General features: G+C 41.1%; 1 protein-coding gene across 4 annotated transcripts in view; it reads left to right on the forward strand.

Annotated features, from left to right (window-relative positions):
* The window catches only part of KHDRBS1 (KH RNA binding domain containing, signal transduction associated 1), a 34,102-nt gene extending 19,750 nt beyond the window's left edge, over positions 1–14,352 (forward strand). Inside the window, exons 9-12 of one of the 4 annotated variants that reach the window (XR_005059131.2) lie at positions 2,029–2,221; positions 4,811–4,867; positions 7,081–7,128; positions 14,040–14,352. Coding sequence is in view for 1 of the 4 variants with exons in the window: in XM_017676736.3 (XP_017532225.1) it covers positions 2,029–2,126 (98 nt within the window). In the remaining 3 variants the exon portion in view is untranslated. Of the gene's footprint in view, positions 1–2,028; positions 3,376–4,810; positions 4,868–7,080; positions 7,129–14,039 lie in introns of those variants that run through there. The other 3 variants (XR_005059132.2, XR_012130099.1, XM_017676736.3) reach the window with 3 other exon arrangements.
* Positions 14,353–18,698: the final 4,346 nt, after the last annotated feature.

The following is an 18,698-nucleotide window of genomic DNA, read 5'->3' on the forward strand; positions in this document are numbered from 1 at the left end:
CTTGGCCTGGTTGGAGCAGCAGACTTTTAAGCTGATGTTAACTTTTTTCTACTTTAGCCCAGGAAATGGCTAAGCCTTTGCTGCTGATACCTAGGCCACACTGGTAGATAACAAGAACTTAATCATATCCAACTTTATGCTCTGTCACACCTCATTTATATAAAAACAATTGTGAATCTCATTGTAAAAGAAATGCTAGCTCAAAGGGACCTAGGTGGGAAGTAGCTAGTCAGAGCAGGGTGGGGGCAAGAAAAGTGTCTGTTAGACTCAGAATTAGAAGCTGTAGGGGCTGCTGCCAATTCAGGGCAGCACTGGCACCAAGCTCCTTATTGGCTTAGAGACATCTCAGCTCAGTCCTTGATCCCAAGAGAATTATAGAGGATGGAATGACAGTAGGGCTAAACTGCCTTCCCTGAGGTTTGGTTGAAAACACATTGCTCAAGAGTGTCCTCAAGAGCCAATTATGGCCCTGTATTAATGGGCCCCAGAGGGAGTACCATGTGGCTGTGGATGCAGAGAGGGCAGCCTTTTAAATGTGATATATTTCAACATACCTGAGGGAATTCCATAGTCCTTGACAAAGGGGCTCAGCAGTTGGCAGTTAACTTTAAGGTACTAGTTGACAGTCTCCCTTTACCCGCAACTAAAAAGGGGGAGCCTCTTCAGGCCTCCCACAGACAGACAAGCTGAGCTTAACTCCTCAGCACAATGTGTAGTAGTCACTATCAGCTGCTTGCCCAGGGAAACAGTTTTTACCAGTTCTAGCTAAATGATACTGGACAGCTGCCATCAGTAACACTGCACTGCTCTGCTCCTATGCCACTATTTAGAAGGGCAGTATGATTGCTCCAGGGCATTTCCCTCCATCGGTGAGGCAGCACAATAGGGCCTCTGTATGTGTTTGACTAAACTGCATTTCTCTTTAGCCTGAGAAAAGACTGGACTGAAAGAGGCAGGCTGCTTGCTCCTTGTACTCCTAGTATGATGTTGCCACAGTTAATCTGTTCTGACTTCTGCCTTTATAAAAACAGAATTAAGAAAATAAACTGTCTTACTAGTAACCAGAAGCCACTTGGGAAGTGATGGGCGTATCTATTATACTAGGGATGTAAACAGACTTAGATAGGGTTCTGTGGGCTTTAGATCCAGATAGGGGTTTTAGACCTCTGGTAATGGAGGCTGATGTTTGTGAATGCAGGTCCCCCGAGAAATATTTCAGGAATGAACTGGCGTGTGTAAAGTATGGGGCTGAGTAGTATAAGCTTATAAACACAACTTATTTTCATAAGAGGTCAGCCCTAGAAGTAAGTGATCATCTCCCTTGGGCTTTTCCCTATCACAAAGGAAAACCATTTGAGGATGTCAACCATGTTGCCTGGTTTCCCTGGACTGTTGGCATAAGGAAGGAGATCGTGAATTCTCCCAATCAGTGCTGTAAACACATTTGATTGTGCTTGCCTCTGCCAGAGTAGAGAAACAGCTCCTTGCTCATGGTGGGAGCGCCTCATGAAATGTGGCCCTTGCTTCTTCCAGAAAACCAGAGGACACTTTCCCACAGGGAAACCTGGCTTGTTATTGCATGCAAAGAGAGCTCCTGCTTCCAATCTAAAAGACTTCCAGAAGCTATCCCCTTATTACTTAAGGTTGTGTGCCAAATTGCTTTGGGAACCAAAAGGGTATTACAGACCTATTGAGACTGATTTCTTCACTGTCTCAAGCAGTGTTGGGTTCATCTAGGTTTGGGGGCTGAAGTTGTGATTATGTTGCCTGTGGAAAGCCTCTTTGCTGGAGATTATTACTCAAGGCCTTTTCTGAGCTGCTTTCTTCTGTCCATACACTCAAAACTGCCCTACAGTTGGGAAATTGCCTAAGCTGCCCAGAAGGGCCATGCAGAGCCAAAACACAAGGACCACCGAGAGAAGGCAAGACATTCAGTGTTTTGGGTGGTATTTACTATGTGACCTACCCTTGCTCATCCCAAAATGCCACTGATGCATAGTTTATAAACTGTTTTTGCTTTCCTCACAGGCCAAGACGACTGGAATGGGACCAGGCCATCGCTGAAGGCCCCTCCAGCTAGGCCAGTGAAGGGAGCATACAGAGAGCACCCATATGGACGTTATTAAAAACAAACATGAGGGGAAAATATCAGTTATGAGCAAAGTTGTTACTGATTTCTTGTATCTCCCAGGATTCCTGTTGCTTTACCCACAACAGACAAGTAATTGTCTAAGTGTTTTTCTTCGTGGTCCCCTTCTTCTCCCCACCTTACTCCATTCTTAACTCTGCATTCTGGCTTCTGTATGTAGTATTTTAAAATGAGTTAAAATAGATTTAGAAATATTGAATTAATTTTTTAAGTGTGTAGATGCTTTTTTTCTTTGTTGTTTAAATATAAACAGAAATGTACCTTTTATAATAAAAAAAAGAAGTTGAGTTAAAAAACACCACAAACCTGTTAGTTTCAAAAGTGACATTGCTTGCTTAAAGGTTCTGAAGTTAAGGCTTGTTAACTTTCTCTTAGTTTTGATTTGAGGCATCCCGTAAAGTTGTAGTTGCAGAATCCCAAACTAGGCTACATTTCAAAATTCAGGGCTGTTTTAAGATTTAAAATCACAAAACGTTAACGGCAGTAGGTGCCACTATGTAAAAGTGAGCTCAGATGTCTCTAAAATGTTTCCTTTAAAAACACATGGCGGTTGAATCTTAAGGTTAAATTTTAATATGAAAGATACTCATGAATTAAATAGTTGGTGCAATTTTTAACGTTAATTGATTTAAAAAAACAACAACAAAATTAGGTTTGTAAAACTGACTTTTTCATTACGTGGGTTTTGAAATCTAGCCCCAGGCATACAGTGTTGAGAGATACTTAGCGGGAAGTAGGTTTTGAAGAGGTTGATTCTGGGAGAGGGGCTGGCCACCTGAGATGAATTTGATGCAGAGCTTTTTAGCCATGAAGAATCTTTCAATAATTATACTAATAATTAAAATTTCAGTATTTAAAAACAAAAGTATTTTGTCCATCTGAGATTCTGCACTCCACAAAAAGCTCACTTGGACATGGGGGCCAAAAGATGATGATTTTCTTAAATTGACGGTTGTCAATATTGAACTGTTCTTAAGGTAGATAGTCAAGTATGTCTCAACACTAGCATGATATAAAAAGGGACACTGCAGCTGAATGAAAAAGGAATCAAAATCCACTTTGTACATAAGTTAAAGTCCTAATTGGATTTGTACTGTCCTCCCATTTTGTTCTTGGAAGATTAAATGCTACATGTGTAAGTCTGCCTAAATAGGTAGCTTAAACTTATGTCAAAATGTCTGCAGCAGTTTGTCAATAAAGTTTAGTCCTTTTTTAATCAAAGTAAATGTGATGAATTGTCATTTTTTTGGGTGGACAATAAAATAGTTTTCTCTTTCAAATAAACTTAAATTAATTCTAAAGTTAATGGGCTTGTTAAAAGTTGGAGACATTTTAAAAGTGGTGGTGGGGGGGGTTATTTTAAGTTTACCAAAAAAAAGTTTATCGAGTTGTTAAGTTTTAGTTTAAAAATAACCAAAGCTTTTTCACCCCCTGGAAGTTGTTGAAAGCAGTTTTATCCAATCCTATCACAAGCTCTAATTTCTGGAGAGAAAAACCCAACTGAGCTGAAACTTGAATTGGTTTCCATACATAGGCTTCAATATTTAAAGTGCCAGCCACCCTAGTTTGCACCTTCTGTAAAGCCCCTAGGTGGCCCGAAGAGTGACAACAAATAATCTCTGTGAGTTTGGAAAGGGATAGCCCTGCCTTTAGATATGACAATTCAGCAAATCCTGGGTGCCCTTAAGGGTTTCCCTTCCAATCCCAGAAATACTGTTAATAAATCAGCTGGGCTGGGACAGGTTCTAGCATGATAAGCTGGTTCTGAACTCCCTCCCGAGAGACCAAGAGAGGAAATGACAACATTAGTTGGCCCTGTGTCCATTCCTCTATGTTAATTCTTATGCCTTCCAAAAGGAAGACACCTAAACTGCTCGGGGGTGAAAAATCCTCTTGTATGAAGTACCAAACAGCCTGCAGCAGTGCATGATGGACATTTTTTTTCTTTTTAAAACACACCAACAAAAAAAATGTATTTGTAGATTGTGATAAAGTGTAAATAACTGAATTTTCAACCATGGTTTGAAGTCAGCTTTCAGGGCATTATGTCTTGTTTTGATGAAAAGAGATCACTCTATACCCCCCTTTTTAAAGGAAAATTATCGCAAGAGAATCAGGATGTGTAAAGCTAACATGCATCGCAAAAAACCAAAGGTAACCTAAATGTCTGATTTTAATAGCACATATTTCTCTTTTACATAAATTGTGACAGCAACTTGCATAAACAATTCTTTAGCTGTTAATTTTAATGTTAAAACTTTGCAAAACTTGTTTAATAAAAATAGCCGTAAAAAGAAAAACCATATGCTGCCGCATAAATTAGCCATAACGTTTAATAATCCTGCCCATCACCAGTGAACTGTAATTAACCTGGGCACAAAGTCTGACAGCTTAAATGACACATTGTAAAATTTCAATGACTGTAGATTAGACCTGCTGCTCCCCAAAGTAAAGCTTTCTGCTCAGCTGTTTTAAAATGTATAAGGATGAGCCCCAGAGGTCCCCATATTGATATTCACAATGAAATGTTACTTAGAATTTCTTTAAAGTTGCATGTTTCTCTCCTGTAATGTGTAAACTGCATGCAGGATCTCCTATCTTTTATTTTGTATGTCTTGAAAATTACTTCAAAAGACTGATCTCTTACTTCTCCATTTTCAGGTGATTGGAAACTCATGAGGCATTTCCTGGAGTATGGGTAGTGAAGATCCATGTCAGGTATGTTAAGGTGGCTTTCTATTAAGGATGTGGGATTTTTATACTATAGAACAGTCTAGCCAGGAGGTGGCCTGGGAGGTGATCAACAGGCACATTTTTCTTATATGCCATTTGTGCCATATTTACAACATGACCGTGCTTATCTGCTGGTTTAGGTCTGTGTTGAATTGGCTTGTAATGATCATGTATCAGCTTATCTGTTGAATCCCACTCTAGCCTGTCAATAATCTGATAAGGCAGTATTTCATTTGGAGTTCATTGGTTGTAAGAACAAAGTCATTGGCTAATGTAGATAAAAGGGAATTCATTAAAAGAATGTTAGGGGCTCACAGATTGGGTGTGAAGGCTAGAAAATCTGCCTTGGGAACTACAGCAGCTGCAGAGACCTGGGACAGCAGTGATAGGCCACAGAAATGGTCTTGAAGCCAGGACTGGCTACCTAGGTACTATTGCTGGGATAAGTTAAACCCTAGCCCTGTTTAGCTTCTTTCTCCCTCCTCTCAAGTTTCAAATCCTAGGGAGAGAATGTCAGACTAGATTAGCTTGAGTCACATGCCTGCACTTTACCAGTAAGAAAAAAAGCATTTCTCAAAAGAAAACAGAGTGTTATTAGGAAAGGGAAATGGATACTAGGCAGACAAAAAACAATAGTACAGTAATATCCATGTATTACAGAAGAAGTAACTGAGACTTAATGAGGTTAAATGATTTCCCAGGGTCACATAACTAGTATGCTTAGTAATCAAGCCCAAGTTTTTTTCAGAACCTAATTTTTAAAAATTGATATATAGTCTTAATTTTAAGTGAACAAACAGTGGTTTAACAGTTTCCCATATTAAATCTTTACCCCCACTAGTCTCAACATAAATAAATTTCAGAATCTTGATTCTTACACTCTTCTGTTTTAATCTAAGAAAGGGGTATTTCTCACACTTTGGAGATCCTTGTAAGGATATTGTGGCATAGTCCAAAGGACATGGAACCTGACAAACCTAGAGTTGAATCTGTGGGCTGTCTTTTGTTTAGTGACCTAAAACAAATCACTTAACCTTATTTCCACATTTGGGAAGGAATATAGTGATAAAGTACACCTTACAATGGTGGGTGAATTGAACAAGTTCTAATATATATATATATATATATATATATATATATATATATATATATATATATATATAAGGCCAACCAATTAAGTGCCCTGTGAATAGTAAATACTGGTATTCTTTCCCTAAGAAAGTTTAAACCCCTGGTTTAAGTAAATGGGGGCTCTGACAATTGAGTGAGCCTTCCTGTTGCTTGAAGCCATCCAGAAACTAACTGGATGATTTTTCCCTCTGCCCTTGAGTTGCTAGGGTTGGGTTGGACTCTGAAGGGAAAGGATCTAACTAGGTAGGCCAAAGGCGCATAAGGCCTCCTGACACTGAAATCTGCCTTCTTTGAGATCATTTCTTTCAAAACTGCCTGTTAAGCCAGGAGCCTCAGTCTGGAGGTGTGAAGGAGGGCTATGTGTATTGAGCAGGGTTCTGGGTATGCAGAATTTGAAGTTTGGTATCAGTCACATGAATGCCAAGAAATTTTAGGACAAAGTCCCTGAATGCAGAAAATTTAGTGTCAGTTCTTCCTAGGGTAGCCTTAAGGACAGAATTTTGGGGAAACTTCTTCCTCACTGGGTCTATAATTTGTGATTAGAAAGGCAAGCTCCATTGTTGGCAATTCCAAGCCTACTAGTGGTCTGCCTGTTCTGAGACTGTAGCTTAGTCAGTTGGTCCCAGTGTTTTCTATAACCTTCTGTCACTACCAGTGAACTTCTATACAGTTTTAGGGCCAAGCAAGACTGGGGACCTATCCTGGCGGTGCTTCATCACAGTCTTTATCTTTGTCTTGACAGAAAAACCTTAACCCCTCTCTATGCCTCATATCTTTATCAACAAATGAAATTAATAATGGCTAACCTTTCTCACTATGTGCATCATAATATCCTAAGCAGTTAATAAGGATGACTGCATTTGGTCCTGTCTACCTTTTTCTTTTTTAATTGAGATAAAATTCACATAATATAAAACTTACCATGTTAACTATTTTAAGGTGTACAGTTAAGGATATTCACAATGCTATGCAACCATCAACACTGTTTAATCCCAGAAAATTCCCATCACCCTAAAAAGAAATCCGATACCTATTAGTAATCACTCCCAATTCTCCTCTCTCTCCAGCCCCTGGCAACCACTAACCTATTTTCTGCAAGGATCATTCATGTTCTGGTATGTATCAGTGTTTCATACTAGTGATAGGAAATATGTTATTTCCAAAAATAACATTTCATTTAAGACAGCTCCAAGTATTAGTTTTCCGTCACTTTTAATGAGTAATTCCAGTAATTTACACTGGTTCTACTTTGGATCCCTGAAGAAACATCATTTCAAGCATTTGAAGATCATTTTCTTTCATGTTTCTCTTCCAGTTCTAAAAGTTTTTGTTAAATTTGCTGGATCTGATTTTCAAGAAAAAATAGAAATTTGAATTTTATCTACTGGCAATTTTTTAATGTTTGCTCAGCATTTTATTAGTTCCTATAAAACATCTGTTGCAGCCAAATGCTACCCATAGCAAGTTTTTATGTAGACATATGTTTTCAATTTCTTAGATATATATATCTAGGAGAGGAATTGCTGGGTCATATGGTAATTATATGTTTAATTTTTTGAGGGACTGCCAAACTCTTTATACTCAGAGACTACACCACATTCCTGCCAGCAACATCTGAGGTTTCTAATCCCCCATATCCTCACCAACACTTGTTATTTTCTGTTTTGTTTATTATAGCTATCGTACTGGGCGTGAATTGGTATCTCATTGTAGTTCTGATTTTTACTTCCCTAATGACTAATGCTGTTGAGCATCTTTTCATGTGCTTATCCACCATTTGTGTATATCTTTTTTGGAGAAATGTTTATTTAAATCTTCTGTCAATTTTCAAATTTGTCTTACTATTATTAAATTGTAAGTTCTTTATATGTTCTGATGCTAGACCCTTATCAGATATCATGATTTGCAAGTATGTTTTCTCCCATTCCATGGGTTGTCTTTTTATTTTCTTTGAAACACAAAGGTTTTTCATTTGGATGAAGTCCAGTTTATCTGTTTTCTTTTCTTGCTTGTACTTTTGGTGTCATAGCTAAGAAGCCGTGTGTCATTCAGAGTCCTAAAGATTTATTTCTATTTCCTTCTAAGGTTATAGTTGTAATTCTTAAATTTAAGTCTATGATCCATTTTGCGTTAACTTTTGTATATGGTGTAAGGTGGAGGTTTCATATTTGTTCTTCTTGCATGTCAATATCCACTTGTTCCAACACCATTTATTGAGAAGACTATTCCTTCTCCACTGAATGATTTTGTCATCCTTGTCCATATTAGCGCACATGTTGACCATATAGCTGTATATAGATCTATTGCCTTTTGAAGTAGGTATTACTTTAAGTGATTAATAGAGTTTCTGGCATATAGTAGCTACTTAATACTAAATAATAGCTGATTGGATTGTTTTGGCATCACTAAGAGCTGGTCAGCGGTGGGGCTGGAATTTGAGCCCAGGTAGGGGTGACTCCAAGTCATGACTTTATCCTGTGCATTATACTTGAGGCTGCTAAAGTGGAAATAAGGCTATTCTAGCTGCCATGCCTGGCCATATGTAGATCTCCAGAGGCTGAGTTCCAACCTGCCTTTCTCCCACAATCACCCTCCTTTGCTCCTCTCCCCTTCTCCCTCCAGAGTTTCCTTGGAGCCTCCATGGTGCTGTTGGCAGTGACGGTTGCTGCTAAGGGAACACTCTCACCCTTTGTGACAGTTACTCAGATAGCCTTAGGATTTGTCCACTCTTGCTTTTTCTCCCACCACTTCCCACCCACCAACCTCAAGCTAAGAATGAAGGGAGGGATGCATCAGCAGCTGCTGGGGCTTTCTGGCAACTCATGATGAAACAGACTCAGACCATTTTTTTTCAAGAGCAGCAGCCTAAAAGTTGGGACACAAAAGACTTCTTGTCTCCACATATGCAGAGTGCTCCCAAACAAAGTGATCAAGGGAGATAGATAATGGTGGTAGATGTTTTTCTCAGGTTTTTTAAACTTACGTACTGGCCTCAAACTCTGAGGCTCTGGTCCTTCCAAGGCTTTGCCCAAAGAACATTTCTGGATTAGAATGCCTCAGGCAGCATATGGGCTCTCTATTTCTTGATAAATTCTCGGACTTGTGTGAGCCTCTTCTGTTTGCGTGAGCTGCTGTTTGCTGACAGCGTTACTATTAAGTAGTCATTTTAATTTTCCTTCATTTTATTCTCAATTTACTTCCATTCATTGATCTTAAGCCCATTTTTTTAAAAGAGGAAGAAGTGACATAGGGAAAATAGCTGTGCCTGGCTAAAGGAGAAGAGAACTTAATTTGAATGCCTACTATGTGCCCCTTTTTTTTGTGAATGAGGCAGCTGATACTAGGAGAGGTGAAGTAATTTACCACAGTTGCATAGCAAGATGTTGGGGGTTAGAGGATATCAACATTTTTGTATACCAAAGTCCATTCTTAATGCTGAAAGCTTGCTGCTTCTAAAACACTGTATTTCATTGACACCAAAGCCTTTTATTATAAGATGTATCATTAAGTACTGCAAAGAAAGGAAAAATACTAATTAAACTGACACAATTTTTTTTTACTTCTTTTCATTTCGAGTGTAAGATGCATCCTGATTGCAGAGATGTTAAAATGTGAGGAAAAATGTGTGTCTTAGCGACTATTGCATTTGGTCAGTTCTAACTATATGCCATGCACTATCTTCTCCAACTGACTAAAAGACATATTAGGATTATTGGGATATAATTTATATGCCATACTATTTACCCATTTAAAGTGTACATTTCATGGTTTTTAGCATAAAGAGTTTTAGCATAAAGTAGCTATTACCCCATTTTTACATAGTGATGAAACTGAGGCCCAGAAAAATTAAAAAACTAAGATCATGCAGCTGTTACATAGCAGAAGTAGGATTCAAGTTCAGGCAGTCTGACTTCAGAGTCTGTGATCAGTCTCAACTCTAGATAATACTGGAATTTAGAAACAGTTTTACCAGAAGCAGTTTCAGGCAGAACCAGGGAACCTGTACAGCCAGTCACTCTCTATCCTGGAAGGAGGCTTCTTCTGCAGGAATGTTATTACTAATGCAGTAAACATCTGCTGAGGCCACTTAGGCCCTTATGCTGGCTGGCATCACAGGTCTGCATCAATTGATAGTCTCTGCCTTCAATAAACTCTGTCTAATGGGAAAAAATAAGTCTTAAATAGTTACAGTAGTGTGTGATCAAGTTCTTTTGTTCAGGGATCCTGAAGGAGTTGTCTAAACGCTTAGGGAACACCAGAGAAGGGGAGGGACATTCAGGTTGAGTCTTAAAGGATAACAGAATTTGCCAGGCAGACAAATAGAGGTTAACATAGAACTTTATTGTGGCATTAAACAGACTGATTTCAAATTCATGCCACTCTAAAACTACTTCAGCTAGCTTTGGAACCGTCCATGACTTAATCTCTCCAAGTCTCAGTTTCATCATCTGAGTGGGGATAATACAACATTGTCGTGAAGATAGTGAATTAACATTCATTTTTTTTCACTTAACATAATGCTTTTGAGACTTATCCATATTTTTGCCTGTATAGGATATAATTCATTCTTATTACTGTGAGATTATTCCATTATAAGAATAAACCATAGTTTGCTGCTAAAAAAAAAGATTGAGTGACTTATACAAGTACAACATTGAACATGCCATGTACTAAGCACTCAATAAATGTCTGCTGTAAAATCTGGAAGAGTAGGTTAGTGCCAGTTCTGAACTTCATTCTGCAGCGTAAGGATCTGTTAAAGGACTCTGTTTAAGAGTGACTTGAGCAGACCTGAGGCCTTTGTGATGGTGAATGGGGAGCTAAGGGAGCCGAAGAGAAAAAAAAAAGCATTCTATAAAGTGGCACCTTGCCTTTGTGGAAGAGTGAAGGGGTCATTCTCCCCTCCCCTGCCTGCCCTCTGCTCTCCCTCCTGCCTGAGGGCCTTTTAGTTACCTTTTGCAGAAAAATAATATCCTTTCAGATATCCAAGCAGTTGAAGATGGGATGCTAGGATCCTGTCCCTTTCATCCAACCCCATGAATTAGAGATCAAAACTGTGAGCCCCCACTGATAGAGACTTTGCTCTTAAGGAATTAATAAGCAAGGCTTTGCTTTACCACTCTTAAGTCCTGAATGAATCAAGTTTCTTCCTCCATTTTATGCTCCAAATTCTGTGCTAACTCTACTGGAAATATCACATGCAGCAGCATCCCATTAAATTCTCACAGACAACCCTGGGTTATCCTGAGAAACTGATGGGTAAAGTTCAGGATGACCACAGGGTTCAAGAGCTGGAGTTTAGACCCAAGTGTTTCTGCTCCCACTTAACTGCCTCCTAGTCTTTCCTCTGTACCTAGAATGACCAGCAGAAGAGCAGCTTACACAGAAAGTAATTCCCATATTTGGTGTACAGGATGGGTACCCCTACCTTAGTTTTCAGATTTCTGAAATTCAAAAAATTAGATTCTTCTAAGCCCTCCCTTTGCCTTTCTCTCCAGACCCTCATATATCTCCTACTCTGTGAATTAAAGTCATTGCATGTTTAAAGCTAGCAAGCAGCTGATGAATATTTAATAGCCTTGAGCAGGCAGGCTGGATACAGCTGTCTGAGACAGCAGCTGTTGGGGGGAGGGGAGGAAGTGCACTGCATGGCCTAACTGCTCTTTTGTTCCCCTGCGAAGCCTTTGTTGGCTCTGAGGAGCAAAAGCCTATGGTAGACTGACCTTAGTCCTATTGTGGCCCAATTGCTGCCCTGAGCTTCCAAGGATGCTGCATTTAAGCAGCAGACCAAACCCTTTGTTTTGGGTAATGAGGAGCAGATATGGGCAGTGACCTCTAAAGTCGATTTTCTAACCCCTGGGTTGGAGGTCCTCTACTCTATAGCTTGCTCAGCCTTGGGCTGAGGATGTGTTCTCATCTAGTGCTCTGGCAACTGCAGCTCTTTTCTAAAGGGAGGGAGACTTGATCTGGAAGAGACTTGAATTTCATAACCATGCTGCTGGGGTTTAGCTTCTTGATGCTCCTTGACTGCAGAGGCAGCTGCCTCTCAGCAGCGGGTGTACTTCTCATTCCTAGCCAGGCAGGACGACTGTCTTTGGCCGCATCTCAAGCAGGATATAAGCAGGCAGGAGTTCTCAAGACAGGTACACGAGCTATCTCGGTGCTTACCCGCACCTCAGCCTAGGAGCTTTTTGCCTCATGGAGGCCTTGTCTTTTTCAGGGCAAATTTGGGGAGGTTGTGTGGGCTCCTGAAAAAATCATCTGAGATGTTTCCAGGCAGAGCATAGGCATAGCCAGGCTATCAGCTCAGATTGGTTACCTAAGTAGAACACATTACCAGAAATGAGGGCACTATTTCTGTTCTTAATGCTGCATTAAGATGTCTGAATTAGCTTTTCCCTTGTCAACCTCTGTAGCCCACCTTGGCCCACCTCAGGATAGCCTGTCTCTTATCTCCAGGCACCATATATGAACTTGAGATCAAAGAGTTTGGGGTCAGAAACCAAGCTAATCCCTCTCTAGGGTCTCTGGTTTCCGCAGCCTTCATGCTTCCTGTTTATGGCCCAGCTTTAGGTATAAAGTGAGTGCTCTTCATCTCTCAGGCTCTCTAGGATTGGAATATGGGAAACAAACTCTGCATCTGTCTTTGAGCAAGAGAAATACCTTGTGCTCTGATAGGATTCTTCATAAGCTTCTCTCCAGAGATCAGTATTAATGGCCCCTTTCATTCATTTTTTTTTAAATATGTTCATACTATTATAAATTGTAACACCTCCTGTGTGCTAGACCCTGGAGATTCAGTGGCAAGTGAACAAGATAAAATTGGTCCCTGACCTCATGGAGCTTACAATATATTTGGGGAGACAGACAATAAACAGAAATCAATCTCATTAAAAAAATCTTCAGTTGTGAAAGAGAAGAGCAGGGTGCTGTGAGGACATAGAACATAGTCTGGCTCTGGGGTTTTCCTTGAGGAAATGATGTTTAAGCTGACATCTAAAAGAAGCATTAACTAGGTAGTAGGTTTGGGAGATAGTTTGTGGAAAGGACATGAAGCACATTCTAGGCAGAGGGTAGGACCGTGGCAGATTCATGGTGAGGGAGGATCTGGACCTCATTCTGAGGTCATCACTGAAGACCACTGAATCCAGGGATGAAGGGTAGGAAATGGCATGCTTCAATTTCTGCTTTTTAAACTTCACTTTCCCCTGCATGGTGAATGATTGTGGGAACCTATTAGGAAACTACATTAGTCCAGACAAGAAATAAGGAACACCTGTGGAGACTTGACTGTATCAGTGAAAATGAAGAGAAATGAATGGATTCCAAGGACTTTTAGGAGATTACATGATCCTAATTTGGTGATTGATAAGATGTGGGAGAAGAGGGAGGCATTAAGGAGGGCTCCTCGGTTACTGGCTTGAAGAACTGGGAGAATTGTACTTTAATTTCTTTTAAAGTTGGGCCCTGCCTACATGCCGGGCTTAGGATGTGTCTCTCCTGTATATTTGAGATTGGGTGAACCCCTCATAAGGCCAAAAGGGATGGACCCTTGAACCTAGGATTCAAGTACTAATAATAGCTTATAAGAAAATGCCTATTTCCTGTTCTCTTTCTTCCAAAGGCTTTTAAGCCTTTGTTAATCTTTATCTTTTTTATATCTGGCAGAGTAGAAATCATTTTCCCCTTTGTATAGCTGGAAGCCCCAAAGTTTATGCAGCTGAAGGACCCAAAGATTTAGTTGATTGTACCCTCGATCACTCAGCTCAGATACGGCCAAAGTTGGGAAGCATGAGATGTGAGGCTCCATTTTCACTGCTGGATGGACAGCAAAAAGAGAGCTCATGGGCTGTGGACTTGTATTTTCTCCCCGTCTGTGTACCTAGATACTTGTACTGCATGAAACAACTGGAGCTGTGCCCATGGGATGGGGAGGTGGTGAGGGACACAACCTGGCCAAATAGGCTGGGGAGCCCCCTGATATGGCAGTTTTGTGTTTCTTAATGTTCTACCTCTGTGTTTTCAGCTGTTGGAGGACCCCGGAAACCAGGAAAACTGCCTGCTCTGTCAAGGCTGGCCTGAGGGCATTTCCTGAGCACAGAGAAACCCAGGAGAGGAGTTCAACAGTCTTTTCCCTCCCCACCATTTGATCTGTCTGATTTACCCACAGAAAACCAGCCAGGATCCCTAAGAGAGCCTCTAGGCCCAGAATGGAGTCCTCAGGGCTGCAGGGGACTGTGATGCTATCCGTTAAACCTGCTCAGGACTGAACATCGGAGGAGACTAACAGTATCACCAGCACTGCCTCCCAGATCTCAATAAACTGACAGCTTCTACTGCGTCATTCCCACTTTGCCTGCTTCCCCTTCGCCTCCAGAAGAACTGGCTGGAACACCCTACCACCATCTCCTACTCCCACCCTGCCACACCTGTATTGTGGGGTGCCAGCTTCGAGCTCCTGGAGATTTCCACAGGGCTCCCAGAGGGAGGCTCGTCACCACCTCTGTAACAGGCTGAGGAAAGCCAAATGAGTAGATTTATACACTTAGGGCAAGTTACTTACCCTCGGAGCCTGTGTTTCTCATTGATTATTAACTGTCCAAAAAGCTCTTGAAGAGTAGGTCTTTTCCTTCTTCACCTCTGTATTATATATCACTTCCCCAGGAAATAGCTGGCACTGAGGTGCTCAATAAATGTATGGTCAAGTGAAGAATGGTCCCACTCTAGTAGCTTCTCTCAGCTTGGGGAGCGAGCCAAAGGCCTTCTGTCCAGCTCCCCTCTCCTTCCAGCAATATTTGGGCTGGCTGTTTGTCCTAAAGATTGCTTTTGAAGAATTGGAAAGTCAGCCTTTAAAGTCAGGTTTCTGGTTTCCTATGGCCTGTGCCCTAGGCTGATTTTTACTGCTAATATTCCACTCTTAGAAATCTCTAATATTGTACTCTTCCTTGAATGCCTTTAATTCCTAACAAGGGAATCAGAGAAAGGCCTGAGTTTGAGGAGAGAAACTTTCTGCCTTGTAACTGTGCCTGGGCCATTCTAATTGGTTTGGATTCATTCTTAGCAGGAGAGGGACATACAAAAGTTTATTTACTTTGGGCAAGTTATTAAACCTTTGAGTCCATTTTTATCTTATTGATTACTCTAAATAATAGCTAATAATTTACCAAATGCTTAGTATGTGCCAGTCACTGTGTCAAGCATTCACGCACACTGTTTCACTTAATCTTCCAGTCCATTGTACTCATTCTGTGTATGAGCAAACAGAGGCCCACAGAGGATAACTAACTTTCTGCCTAAGGTTAAAAAAAGGTGCTATCAGACTTAATAGTCCCTGCTTTATTTAGACCTCTTTGTACCTCTGGGGCCACAAGTTCTTTGAAATAGTAAAGCATCATGTTCGCGAGAGAGGTTTAGGGTGACAAACCATCCAGGGTTACCCCAGACTAAGAGGGTTTCTGGGGTGTTGTGTTGGACTTTTAGTGCTAAACCAGGGAAGTCCCAGGCAAACTGAGTGTCAACCTATAACTGCATTGAGACTCTCAGTCCAAGGCTAATCACCGAGGATGCATTTTCTTTGGCTTCTTGGTCTCCTAGACCTCACCCTGTGACCAGAATTCCTTTATCAGGCATTTGAGGACCTGCTTCAGTTCAGCAGGCAGGGGAGGAGCTAGGGCGGAGAGTTGAAATCAGAGGGCACCCTGGTCATGAAAATGGGGGTACAGAGCCTGGGGCACTATCTGAGAAAGTAGTGCTGGGTTCCTAGTCAGCTAGCTTTACCTTCAACCCCCAGATGGAGGATATACTTGGGAGCCACAGAATTACAGGAAAGCTCACAGGGCTAAAGCCAAATAGATTTGGATTAAAATACTAGCTGATCACTTGCTGTGCATTTTTCTGGGCCTGTTTACTCCATATAAGTAGGATAATCCTATTCACCAAGGGAGATACAGAAGCAAATGAATTATGTGTGAAACACCCTGCATGGGTCTATACATGATACTGCTCAGCACTTAAGTTGCCTTCCTCTTTTTTTTCCAGCTTGTGTTTCTTAGTCCTATCAACTGTCACGTCTGTCACATAGAGCCTCCTCCCTCCTATTACCACTTGCAGTCCTAAGGATCTTCCATTGAGAGCCCTGACCTAGTGCGCTTGACCCATCCACCTAGCTGCCCTTCATGTCCCATCACCTACCCTGCAAACAGAAAAGGGATGAAATCAGCCCTCCCTCTTCCCATATCCAAAGCCTCTGAACTGTTTTGAGCCATAAATATTTTAGCTGGGCCTTTCTCTGGTTGTTGCCAGGGTGATGGGCTCTCAGGAGACAGGGGTGGGAGTGTGGAGGTGGGGCCGGCAGCCTGGGGCCTAGCAGCAGAGCTGGCTTAGAGGGACTGGTATGAAGCTTGGCCGAGAGCCAGTGCTTGCTACAGCAGTTCTGAACGCTGTTGCTTGCTCTGTCTTCCTGCCTGCCTTTTCCCCGGCCCCTCAGCTGTTCCTACTGTCTCCAGGCCTAGCTCTGCCTTTGAGTGCTACTTCATCTTGGGTAAATTGCTAAATGTTTCTGGCCCTTCATTTTAACATCTGTAACAGAAAGGTCCTTACTGAACTCAGTGCAGGTAAGTAGAGAAGACAAAACAAAGGAGGTTTTGTAAAAGCTCTATGAAACAGTAGATTAGTAAGTCAGGTTTGGAGAAACTAGGCCTCATAGCCCTTTGTGATAAACCTTAAAGGCTGGAATCCTAGGGCAATGTAAACGCCGCACTAAAGACTCAAATACTGCACTGCCTCTCCCTTCCCCTTCCTCTCACTGTAACCCTATCTCCTCTTCTAAGGTTCCCAGGTAGAGCTAGACTATCTGGCCTGACACGGTATTCTGGGAAGCAGTTGGGCCCATTGACTTATAAGCAGAGTTGATGAAAACCTTTTTTGCTTACAATGCAAAAACTTAGGACCCTCATTCTCTACCTAGCATTCTAGAGATCTTACATCTGACTAGCTGCTAAACTAGGTTGTGGCAGCATGCCCCATGCCCCACCCTCACCAGTAAGGAGCTCCAGTATTCCACATTTCCCTGCCCAGCCCTGTCCCTCAATTTTCCTGTTAAGTGGGGAGCTATGTCCCTTTGTATTAAACTCCCTCTGGTGGTTGAGGTGTGCATTGCAGGAAAATGTCAAAAGTGAAACTGAATTGCCGCCCTCCCTGAAAGGTGGCATTGTTTGCTCTACACCAAGAACAATCCTTGTCCCCACCTCCTCTTTAGTCATTCCACTCCCTATATAAAACAATTCTCCCATCTGTTTTCTTCTTTCTGTCATTAATCCTTACAATTCAATGACACAAGATTATCTTAATTTTACAGATATAGCAGGCTTATTAGAGGTGAAATCAAGTACGAACTCTTCACTCTGTGCAGCATTCAAGATCCTCAGGTGATATCTTACATTTTTCCAGCCCCATCTTTACTCATTAAGCCATAAGGGTCTTACTTTTATGGAACAAAGTTTACATCTGGACCTTTCCTTATGCTGTTCCCTGTAGCTTCATTGTCCCCCAACCAATACATTACCTACCCAAATCCTATTCAGTTTTTAAAAATCAAAGAACTATAGTACAGATGACCCTTTAACAATGGTGGGAGAATGCCAATCCCCCACCATGCAGTGAAAACTGCACATGTTTTGACTCCCCCAAACTTTATGAATAGCCTACTTTTGATGGAAAGGAAGCCTTACCAACAACATAAATAGTCAATTAATACATATTTCATATGTTATATCACTATATATTCTATTCTTAAAATAAATAAACTAGAAAAAATAAAATGTTTTTTTGGATTGTCACAACTCCCCCAAAAATTTTACAGTATTGAAAATATCCACATATAAGTGGACCCACACAGTTCAAGCCTGTTGCTCAAAGGTCAACTGTATTTTCTAAAGCTTACATATATTATTGTCATAATCAAATATAAGACATGGGAAGATGAATGTCTGGGTGAGAACGGGTGGATGGGTGGCCCTGAGATGTGGAAGGTTGGATGGGGAGACTAATGTATACATGGAAGTGAGAATGGGCCAGAAAATTAGCATGAAGACACCTGCATTCGCTTGAATTAAAACCAGATGTAAGAATTCTTGTGGGCAGAAGTGAGAGCAAATCCCTGGGAAGCTGGGATGGAACTGCAGGTGACATTTCTTCAAAGTCTTCAGCCTTAAATTCACATTAGTTTTCTTTGTATTCCATAATATATCCATGTCTTAATAATTAATACTTAAGTGGCACTTATTAAGTACTGGGCCCTGTTCTAAGTACTTCACACAGACTGACTCAATCTTCACCATAATCTCATAAAATAGTTAGTAATACTACCCTCACTTTACACTCAGTAAACTGAGGACAGAGAGGTTAAATAATTTCCTAAGATCATGCAGCTATTAAGTGGTGGAGCCAAGATTTGATTACATCTAAATCTGGCCCAGAGAAGGGGCTCTGAGTAACTACAATATTGAAAATATTGTCTTATATTTCCATGAATAAAACTGACACTCCAGAAAGCTATTGTGTTTTATCCTGTGGATTCAGCACCCCCACTGTGTACCACCAGAGGTATGCATAATCCAGGTTGCAAACCACTAATCGAGAGGTCTCTTAGAAACCAGCTCTGATGTAATTCCCCTCTTGACTACTT

The sequence above is a fragment of the Manis javanica genome, chromosome 4, assembly GCF_040802235.1.
Source record: "Manis javanica isolate MJ-LG chromosome 4, MJ_LKY, whole genome shotgun sequence".
Classification (NCBI taxonomy): Eukaryota; Metazoa; Chordata; class Mammalia; order Pholidota; family Manidae; genus Manis; species Manis javanica.